The sequence below is a fragment of the Bombina bombina genome, chromosome 5 (assembly GCF_027579735.1).
Source record: "Bombina bombina isolate aBomBom1 chromosome 5, aBomBom1.pri, whole genome shotgun sequence".
Taxonomy (NCBI): Eukaryota; Metazoa; Chordata; class Amphibia; order Anura; family Bombinatoridae; genus Bombina; species Bombina bombina.
The window spans coordinates 471723593-471735714 of NC_069503.1; the positions used below are offsets into that span (position 1 = coordinate 471723593).

At 37.9% G+C, this 12122-nt stretch overlaps 1 protein-coding gene across 1 annotated transcript in view; it reads right to left on the reverse strand.

Moving 5' to 3' along the window:
* SLC12A7 (solute carrier family 12 member 7) overlaps positions 1–12122 on the reverse strand; it is a 468927-nt gene that overhangs the window by 115653 nt on the left and 341152 nt on the right. The window contains exon 20 of the mRNA XM_053714358.1: positions 4519–4650. Within this exon, the coding sequence (XP_053570333.1) occupies positions 4519–4650 (132 nt within the window). The remainder of the gene's footprint in view (positions 1–4518; positions 4651–12122) is intronic.

Here is a 12122-nt window from a genome sequence, read left to right on the forward strand (position 1 = left end):
GTGAGTCCCTAAAGCGGGAGTCAAAAGGTCTGACACGTGGGGAGAGTTAGTCGGCATAACTACCCCCACGACAGAATCCTCTGGTGATAATGTTTTTAAAGACAAAAAATGATCTTTATTGTTTAACATGAAATCAGTACATCTGGTACACATTCTAAGATGGGGTTCCACCATGGCTTTAAAACATAATGAACACAGAGCTTCCTCTATGTCAGACATGTTAGAACAGACTAATAATGAGACTAGTAAGCTTGGAAAACACTTTAAATCAAGTTAACAAGCAAATATATAAAACGTTACTGTGCCTTTAAGAGAAACAAATTTTGTCAAAATTTGAAAAACAGTGAAAAAAAGGCAGTAAAACAAACGAAATTTTTACAGTACATGTAATAAGGTAACAGAGCATTGCACCCACTTGCAAATGGATGATTAACCCCTTAATGCAAAAAACAGATAAAAAAAAAAAAAAAAAAAATGACAGGCGTTTTTAAAAACAGACACAACAAACTGCCACAGCCAACAGTGGGAAGCTTCAGTTAACTGTTTCTATGCAAAATTTAAGCCAGCCATGTGGAAAAAACTTAGGCCCCAATAAGTTTTATCACCAAACATATGTTAAAAAACGATTAAACATGCCAGCAAACGTTTTAAAACACATTTTTACAAGAGTATGTATCTCTATTAATAAGCCTGATACCAGTCGCTATCGCTGCATTTAAGGCTTTACTTACATAACTTCGGTATCAGCAGTATTTTCTTAGTCAATTCCATTCCTAGAAAAATATTTTACTGCACATACCTTATCTGCAGGAAAACCTGCACGCCATTCCCCCTCTGAAGTACCTCACTCCTCAGAATGTGTGAGAACAGCAAATGGATCTTAGTTACGTCTGCTAAGATCATAGAAAAACGCAGGCAGATTCTTCTTCCAAATACTGCCTGAGATAAACAGCACACTCCGGTGCCATTTAAAAATAACAAACTTTTGATTGAAGAATAAACTAAGTAGAAAGCACCACAGACTCTCACGACCTCCTATCTATGTTGAGGCTTGCAAGAGAATGACTAAATATGGCAGTTAGGGGAGGAGCTATATAGCAGCTTTGCTGTGGGTGGACTCTTGCAGCTTCCTGTTGGGAAGGAGAATATATTCCATAAGTAATGGATGATCCGTGGACTGGATACACTTAACAAGAGAAATTATAACTGCACATACCTGATAGCAGAATAAACTGCACGCCATTCTCTCGCTGAAGTTTTACCTCATCTGTGTAATCCCCTCAGACATATGTGAGAACAGCAATGGATCTTAGTTACAATCTGCTAAGATCATAGAAACCTCAGGCAGATTCTTCTTCTATTTACTGCCTGAGATAAAATAGCACAACTCCGGTACTATTTAAAAATAACAAACTTTTGATTGAAGAAAATAAACTAGCTATATTTAACCACTCTCTCCTACAACGTCCTAGCTTGTTGAGAGTTGCAAGAGAATGACTAGCTATGACAGTTAGGGGAGGGGCTATATTACAGCTCTACTGTGGGTGTCCTCTTGCAACTTCCTGTTGGGAATGAGAATATCCCACAAGTAATGGATGATCCGTGGACTGGATACACCTTACAAGAGAAAACTGTGCCCCAATAAAGTTTTATCACCAAACAGCATATAAAAAACGTTTAAGCACTCCCAGCAAACGTCTGATATTTCAGTAATTTGAAAAAATAATCAGAGTGTTACCTCTAATAGTAAGCATACTAGTCGTTATTAAATCACTGTAATCAGGCTTACCTTAAATAAATCCGGTATCAACAGCATTTTCTAGCATATACATTTCTCTAGAAAAATTTAGACTGCACATACCTCATAGCAGGATACCCTGCACGCCATTCCCCAAGCTGAAGTTACCTCTCTCTTCAGTTATGTGTGAGAACAGCAATGGATCTTAGTTACAACCTGCTAAGATCATCAGAGACCACAGGCAGACTCTTCTTCTATTTTCTGCCTGAGACCAAAATAGTACAACTCCGGTACCATTTAAAAATAACAAACTTTTGAATTGAAGAAAAACAACTAAATTACACCACTAACTGCTTCCATGCTTGTCGAGAGCTGCAAGAGAATGACTGGGGGTGGCAGTTAGGGGAGGAGCTATATAGACAGCTCTGCTGTGGGTGATCCTCTTGCAGCTTCCTGTTGGGAAGGAGAATATCCCACAAGTAATGGATGATCCGTGGACTGGATACACCTCACAAGAGAAATATATATATATATATATATATATACATACATACATACACACACATACACACACAATGGGACACTATACAAAATTACATGCGCTAATTAGTTAGAGCATGTCATTTTAGTGCTAACAAACTTGCAAGTCTATGTGTTTAACTTCTGCAAAGGGGTTGAACACATAGTTAAAGTAACACTAAGGAGCAGCAGAAAACAGCTAGTTCAGGGGAAGCAATGCATTACTGGGAGCTAGCTGTTGATTGGTGACTACATAAATGCTGCTTGTTACTGAGAACTAGCTTCTGATTGGTGACTCTGCACATATGCTTTGTCATTGGCTCATCCAATGTGTTCAGCTAGCTCCTGATAGTGCATGGAACAAATTTGATAACAGAAGCAAATTGAAAGTCGTATAAAATTGTAATCTCTGTCTGATTCATTAAACATTTGGGGTTTCATATCCCTTTAAACTGGAAAATGATAACAATGTGATTAAACTGAAAAATAAAGGCAATCCTGATGTTGAACCAGTTGGTTTCAAAAATGAAAAGCCTTGTATATGGCAAATTTACAATGTAGCCTTAGTGACACCACACAAAAAGCAAGATGTCACAAACCATAATGGTTTACATATTGACTAAATAAATAGTCATCCTCAAAACTACACAAATATCAAACAACGCAAAAGTGTTTTGAATTTGTTTTTGGTTACATGTGATTGAGTTCTGGAAATGATTCATTGTTTTATTTGGGCAAAGATACTCTTTAGATTATGTACTTTTACAATGGAAAAAAAAATGTTACTGTAAAACTTTTCCAGAAAAGAGAAAATGATATCAGGAAAACACATTAAGGCTGTCAGAGTAAGTGAAAACAAATGAAGTGTGATGAAAAACATTTGGATTTAACTATAATTTAAAAGAGGTGTTCCCTGCCTTTGATCAAGCTTTATATTGCAGTGCGTGCACAGAATATGAACTGGTGTATATTAAAACTTCAACAGTCATGCACACAAAACAGGAATATATAAATATCTTTCTCTCTCTCTCTCTCTCTCTCTCTCTCTCTCTCTCTCTCTCTCTCTCTCTCTCTCTCTCTCTCTATATATATATATATATATAAAACTTTTGTTTTTTGTCTATGCTAGTGGTCTATTAATAAATTAGCAATGTTTAGTAATTTTATAAGGGTGCAGCATCCAATTTCATACAAAAAACCTGTTTTAGTCAACAAGTAAATATGAAAACCTGAGGGTAAATCCAGTAATTGTATTGTGAATAGAAATAAAGACATCTGATAATTTATTGTTTATCTTGTGTTTTGTGCAATATATTTATTTTGCCCCCATTTTTGCGTGTAATTTAGCTCTGAAAATTGAGCAATTTCTTATTCTCAAAAATGTAAATTCCCCCTGCTGACTTCTCAAGGACACATGTCTGTCCCTATTTGGCTTTATAAAATAACAACTACATAACTCATTCTATACTAAATATATGACAGTGATTACCCTTGTTGTCTGTGGACTAAAGCCTAGATTGGCTCATCCAAATAAGACAAATGGAGGGTAAGGTTTGGCTACTGGAAAATAACTACAGCAAAAAGGTTAAGACTTGTCTGACCTGTTATTCTATAGCAACACAACAGAAATGTCTAGTAATTTACAAGGTGTTTACTGTCCCTTTATTTTTTTATTATAGTTAAAATATTACATGCTCTAATCTGCTAAAGCCTGTCATTTTAAAACTATCAACCCTAGACCTCTAATGCAACTGGAATCAGCAGTGCTCCGCGGGTCCCAAGCAGTGTTTCTACAGTTTATCACCTTTGCGGGTGCAAGCAGTGTCTATAACATAAGAGATTCCCACAGGAAAATAACTTAGTATATGTGCTTTTTAAATTGTTACTTTAAACTTCTAAGTGCACAATTTTCCCTCAGATGTGTATGTTCCCACAGCATATTTGTAAGTATTAGTACCAACTCCCTGATTCTCAACTTCTAGCTGCCGCACTGTGCAGAGCACACCTGATTTTTAAAATGGCTAAAGAACTTTTTTTACAATAGACCAATAGCTTGAAATGAATTATTATGTGTGCCCTTAAAACAACAGATAAGTTATTCTGTGAACAAAACTCAAGCAACACCCAACCACTTAGAGAGGATCATAGAGCAAGTTATATACAGTAAGTGATTATTAATACAGATGATAATATCCCTTTAATTAGTCATGCTTTAATTTAAAAATAGAACAATGTTTAAAGAATGGAATATGAGAATTTACCATTTCAACCACTTCAACTTCAGCATTTAGACGAAGGTGATATAAAAACATCTGAAGATCCTTTTTCATCTGAATACTGTTGTCATCCATTTGAGCTACAGTAAAAATGCGCATTTTGCATTTCCTCCAAACCTGTAAAAAATATTTTTTTCATAAATTATATAGAAATATAACAATACACGGGAGGCTTTAAAATAGACACGTGTGTTACAGGGAGACTAAGGAAAATAAAATCTTAATCTTGAATTGGACAGACATGATTAATATTTCGGATTCGGAACAACATAAAAATATATATCAAGACGTTTTATACAAAGTAGGTGAACATCAAGAAAAAATAAACGTCTCAGACATAACAACACACGTAATGTGAATAAATTCTAGTGTGTATACCTTCAACTTTCAATAAATGCAGTGTGTGGTGATATACGCTGTGAGCTAGGCTTGAGGGTCATTGTTTGCCATGGTAACCTCAGATGCTGTTAAGTGCGAGTGCCTGTACGCATGACTATACCAGGAGAGCCTCCTGTCCTAAATGTTTGTGCCTAGTAAATAGTATGAGTTATACCATGTACATACAGACATCACCCTTTAAATAGTAGCACTTGGTAAATACACACGTTTGTTCTTTTTTCTCACTTGTCTGATGACGGGGTCACTCCCCGAAAATGTTTACATGATGAAATAAACACGATTTTGTACCACGGCGAGTGCTCTCTTTTGGATTGATTATATATATATATATATATATATATATATATATATAGGCAGTTGAAAAGGTAGAAGCACTCCTGGTTTATCCGTTAGGCCTCAAGCAGCCAAAAATGCCCTGGGTGCACTTCCAAATAGATACAGATCAAGTGAAAAAAGAGAAGTCACTCTCAGGGTCTTGCAAAGTAATCCATGTCTTTATTGACGTTTCGGGGTTGCCCCCGTTTTCAAAATAAGCATATATGCTTATTTTGAAAACGGGGGCAACCCCGAAACGTCAATAAAGACATGGATTACTTTGCAAGACCCTGAGAGTGACTTCTCTTTTTTCACTTGATATATATATATATATATATACACACACACACACACACACACACACACACACACACACACACACACACACATATATATATATATACATACATACATACACACACACACAAGAAAGTCTGGCACTCTATTGCAAGGACGCAGCTAGATTAAAAGCAAAATGGAAGCTACGAGCCAGCTACAGCATTTGGCCAAATGGTGACAGTCCCAGGACGTCAATTTAGGTTTACAATTATTTAAAGTTTATATTTTACATACAATATAATATGGCAAGAATAAAGCATGTCATTCATTTGCTCACAGAAATGCAGGAGTTTAGCACTGACTGACACATCGCTGTATATATTTACATCTGAAAAGCTTTAGAAAATTGTACAGAATATATTAGATGATACACATAAAGAGGGAGCGTTAATACACTGCAGATCTTGAGCTAAACATGGCTGCATGTATAAGCCATCCTTGATTTGCCGATGTTTAGCTCAGGGCATTGCTGGTCTGAAGATGACTAACACACAGCAAGCAATAATGGAATAGCAATATGTTCTAATGTAATAATTAAACAATAAGGGCTATATTACAAGTGACATATATGTATAGGCACGCTGATTAAAGTAGCCATGTTAATCCAGAGATTTAGATATCAAAATAACAAGAGTATTGCATTGAGCAATGATACATTTTTTATTGGACTAACTATAGATTTATAAGTTGACGAGCTTTCGGAAGAATGCCTTCCTTTTTCAAGTCTGAAGCAATACTGACTAAATCAATGGAATTTACAGATTATATCTTAAAACACAAGATGGCTAAAAAGAACAGAAAGTGTCACAGAGGTCTGAGTGCAGGGAGAGGAGAGAGTGTCATAAATATCATGAGGGGGGGCTTAGGTGACAGAGGCAGATGGTGTCCAGTGTAGGAGAACAGACAGGGGAATTATATAGTTTTACATAGAGCATATACTGACAAAGTTATATTTCAACATGGAATCAATATGTATAAAAATGTGAAATCTATACAAGGGGAATATAAGATAGTCAAAAAAGGAGAAAGGAAAGAAAGAAAAAAAAGGGAATAATAATAATGACAAAAGTGTGTGCATAGGCTTACTTGTGTACCTATGCATAGAGAGTGTGGAATATACAATGTAATTGACTATATGAAAGTACATTACAAAAATGTTTGATAATGTGTCCACATTTAGTGCAAAATTTAGTGCCTTATCATTTTCATTTCAAAGGGTTTTCTTTCCATTGTGTTTTTGAAGTTGCGTCTGAGAATCTTGATTTTGAGGTTTTGGATGGAGTGGGCAGGTTGGGTGAAATGGTAATTTTTGATTAAAGGGACACTGAACCCAATTTTTTTATTTTGTGATTCAGATAGAGCATGCAATTTTAAGCAACTTTCTAATTTACTCCTATTATCAAATGTTCTTCATTCTCTTGGTATCTTTATTTGAAAAGCAAGAATGTAAGTTTAGATGTCGGCCCATTTTTGGTGAACAACCTGGGTTGTTCTTGCCGATTGGTGAATAAATTCACCCACTAATAAACAAGTGCTGCCCAGGGTCTGAACTAAAATGGTCTGGCTCCTTAGCTTAGATGCCTTTTTTCAAATAAAGATAGCAAGAGAACGAAGAAAAATTGATATTACGAATAAATGATAAGTGTCTGTGTAAGTTCATCCGAAGGTCCATTTTTAGGCTTGTTTCTCCAATATAACATACCACTTAATAATAATATTAAGTGGGATGTTCTTAACACATTATCAAAAAAAAATTGTGATGTACTTTCATATAGTCAATTACATTGTATATTCCACACTCTATATGCATAGGTACACAGGTAAGCCTATCTGGGCAGGGATAGGCAAGGTGTCTGTACACGGACACTGGTGTCCGTGACTAGTCCTTGCAGTGTCCGCCACAACCTTAGTAGATCTTTCTGATTAAAAAATAGGAATACAAAAAATATGTAGTGTGAATAAAGTTAGTGGCTTGTCAAGAGACAGCTAGCGATATTGGGTGATAAGTTATGGAATAAATAAAACCCGAGTGAAATACTGGATGTGTATCTGCATCTGTATAATAACACCCAGCACTACAAAGACACAGTAGTGACACTGGCACATTCGTATAGCCAGACAAGGGCTGGTTATAAGGTCAGTGATATCTGCATCAGTATAACACCACCCAGCGCTATATAATGACACAGTAGTGACACTGTCACATGGGTATAGCCAGATGAGGACTAGTTATAGAATCAGTGGTATCTGCATCAGTATAACACCAAGCACTATCAGTGCTGCGGAATCTGTTGGCGCTTTACAAATAACCGATAATAATAATAAAATGACACAGTAGTGACACTGGCACATGGGTATAGCCAGAGAAGGGCTGGTTATAGGATCAGTGGTGTCTGCATCAGTATAATAAAACCCAGCACTATATAATGACACAGTAGTGACACTGGCTCATGGCTATAGCCAGAGGAGGGCTGGTTATAGGATCAGTGGTATCTGCATAAGTATAATAACACCAAGCACTATATAATGACACAGTAGTGACACTGGCTCATTCGTATAGCCAGAGGAGGGCCAGTTATAGGATCAGTGGTATCTGCATCAGTATAATAACACCAAGCACTATACAAAGACACAGTAGTGACACTGACTCATGGGTATAGCTAGAGGAGGGACGGTTATAGGATCAGTGGTGTATGCATCAGTATAATAACACCAAGCACTATAAAATAATGTTTTTAATTTCAAATGTACCTTGTTGTCCTTCACTTAGGTCTGTACTTTGGAAAATGTCCGCCACAGCCTTTGTCTGTGCCTATCACTGAGCCTATGTCCACACTTTTGTCATTATTATTATTATTCCTTTTTTTCTTTCTTTCCTTTCTTCTTTTTTGACTAGCTTATATTCCCCCTGTATACATAATTTTACATCTTTATACATATTGATTCCATGTTGATATATAATTTTATGTCAGTATATGCTCTATGTAAAATTATATTTATTTCCTAAGATATGCTGAGTCCACGTCTTCATCAATTACTATTGGGAATATCACTCCTGGCCAGCAGGAGGAGGCAAAGAGCACCACAGTTAAACTGTTAAGTATCACTTCTCTTTCCACAAACCCCAGTCATTCTCTTTGCCTTCGGTGCAAGGAGGAGGTGAAGTTTTGGTGTCTGAGAAGATTGGATTTATTTCACTTCAATCAAGAGTTTATTATTTTGAAAGCCGGAGTAGGTTTACTCTGATCTTTCCTTTCAAGATTGTGTCTAGCCGTACTCCACGTTTGTCTCTTCAGTAGGGCAGTGGGGGTTTTTAAGCAGTGAGGAACTTGGAAGGTGGGCCTTGCTGCATTTTCCTCACATATTTGCTGCCCAGGATAAAGAAAGCCAGAGTAGGTTTACTCTGTTCTTTCTTTTTTCTACAGGTCTCTGTGAGGAGTGGCATCCTCTCATACCGGGTAAGCTGTCGTCCTGCCGGACGGCTAGATCCAGGTAAGTGCCCTTTTGTCTTCTAAGTATAGGAGGCTGTGCACTTTAAAGGATCCTGTGAAATTAATTGGAACTTTATATATCCTGGTAGGATATTTCTTATGGCAGAGTGCAGGCACTTGATGTGGCAATTATATGGGAGAGACTGCTTCCCCTTCATTGGTGATGAAGGGGTTAACCAGTTTTGAGGGGCTAATTTTTTCTTTTAAAAAAGAACTGACTGTGGCTTAACAGAAATGGTTGCAGACGTCATAGGATTGTGAAACTGTACTTGTAAACCGGTCCCTGCAAGGGACGATATTGCAGAGCATGTGAAAAGCACTGTTTTGGAAAGTAAGTGTTTAGTGTTAGCACTGTTTAAATACTTCTTAGAGAGCTATCAGTTCTGGAAGTGAGCACTTGATTAGAAGAGCTGTTCACTCCTCAGAACGATCTTGTATGACCTAAGCTCTTCCGTTTCTAGTAGGAGCAGTGTTAACCTAGATATCGGTATGTTTGAAGAAAAGCACTGTTTTCTGTTTGCGCGCCTGTAACAGGCGCCATCTTGACTCCACCTTCCTTCTTCAGCCTCAGTAACGGAGAGGCGCCATTTCAGCAGGTTACTGCCTCCGATCATGTGACACCGCTTTCTTATCTGTACGGAGAGCTGATGCCGTGCGTTAGTGTCTCAGTAGTCTGAGGGGCTTGTGTGGAATGGCAGGAAATCAGTTTTTCATGATAAAACATTGCTTATAAGGTCTATTAATGTGTCTTTTGACTGTGCATATTTTATAATATAACTATTTATATAAAATATGTGCTTACTCTGGAACAGGGGTCTGTTCCTGGGTATTATTGCTTCTTAAGTCCTTCACTGAGTTTGAAAGATTTAAAGTGACAGCTCAAAATTTTTTATCATTTTTTAATTTAGTGCTGTTTTTCTGTGAAGTTTGTTCACGGAGCTGGGGCTGGTCCTATGAGCATTTGTCTATTCTGCCATTAATTTATAAAGGTATAGTTAGAATTTTAATAGAAGATTCCCTTTTAATTTGAACTTCATGTCTCCCAGGATGTGCACAGCTTTCTCCTGTAACATCCCTAGCCTCTATGGCATCACATGCAGTGGCCTGCGGTTCCTCTTAATCTCCTGGAGGAGTTTTTTTTGCCTGCGATATCTGTGGCATTATCTGCTTTTTCTATAATAAAGGGAAATCACAAGAGAAGAATTATAGATTCAGATAGTAAGGTTTCTCTTCCTTCTGCTGATACTTTGGTTGCCCTTCCTCATAGGTCTGATGAGGAGAATACTTTGTGATTTCATCCTCAGAGGCTACAAGATTCGGACAGTATAATTCCTTCTTCTGATACTGAAGTAGTATCTTTCAGATTTAAGCTTGGACACCTTCGTGTATGATTAAAGGAGGTTCTGGCTACTTGGAGCGACTCCGATACGTCTGTCGTTGTCAACCCTAAGGAATCTAGTAAACTTTATAAATATTAGGATTCCTCTGTGGAAGTTTTTTTACCTGTTCCAGACCATGCTAGGAGATTTTCACAGGAATGGGAGAAGTCAGAGATCCTTTTTTCCCGTCTCCTGTCTTTACAAGGATGGTTCCTGTCGCTGTCTCCATTAAATATTATGGCGCACGGTGCCTAAAGTAGTAGGGCATTTCTACTGTGGCTAAGAGAACTACGATTCCTAGAGAGGATAGCGGTTCTTTTCAGGATCAATGGTCTAAGCTGGAGGCTTACATGAAAGTTTGTATTGCCACTGTGTCAAGTGCGGCATCTTATTGGTGCAATGCCTTGTCTGATTCCAATTTAGTAGAGACTCCTTTGGAGGAGATTCAGAGCATAATTAAGGCTCTTCAATTAGCCAATTCTTATATTTCTGATGCTACCTTGCAGGTTTTTAAGCTGGGAGCCAAGATATCAGGCTTCGCTGTGCTAGCACGCGGAGCGTTGTGGCTATATGCTTGGTCAGTGAATTTTTCCTCTGAGTCCAATTTTCTGGCACTTCCTTACAAGGATAAGACTTTTTGGTCCTGATCTGACAGGAATATTTCTGATACGGGTGGAAATTGATTTTTTCTACCACAAGACAAGATGAATAGACCTAAAGGAGTTTGCCCCCTATCCGGGATCACCCACGTGTTTTTTTTTTATCTCTCTGTCTTTAAACATGGATACAAGATGTCCATGATAGGCTTCGGACATAGTATCTCAGGGTTACTACATAGAATTCATACCTTTCCTCACAGAGGCAGGCTCCACCTCTCTTTTTATCTGCAAGCCAAATAACAGTGAGGCATTTTTGAAGTGTGTTTTGGGGCCTCTCTGCCATGTGAGTGATAACCAGTTCCTGTAAGGGAACAGGGTCTAGGATTCTTTTCCTTCCTGTTCATGGTTCCCTAAAAATAGGGAATATTTAGTCCTATGGTAGTCATCAAGTTGTATCAGGATACCGTCTGTCACATGGGAACCTGTGGTTCCATTCTTACTTTGATCTAGGAGGATCAATTAATGGTGACCGTAGACCTGGAGGACGCGTATTTTCAAGTCTCTGAGTTTTTGCCTGTCAAACGGTTCCCAGATGGGGCTATTTTAGCAGTGTGTCAGAGAATTGTTGTGGTGCCCTTCCTGAACAACATAAGGATTCAGGCGCCATATTTTCAACAAGCTCTTTCATTCTGAAATCTTGTTGTCTTTTCTTCATTCCCATGGATGGGAAGTGACTCTGAAAATGTATTCCCTTGTTCCAGTCACAGGGGTAGCTTTCTAAGTGTCCATTTTAGTTTCCCTATCTCTGAAAATATTTTTGCCAGATATCGGTAAATCAAGGATTCTTTCCTCTTGCCTCTTTCTGCACTCTTCTGTTTGACCTTCAATGGCTCAATGTATGGATGTAATTGGTCTGATGGTTACTTCATGGGACATTATCCCTTTGCTCGATTCCATCTGAGAGTCTGCTGCATGTTCAGACTGTAGACCGGGATCTTGTGGCTCTGTCTCGGAGGATAGATCTAGATCTATCGACTTGAGATTCTTCCCTGTGGATCAGAGAGGGG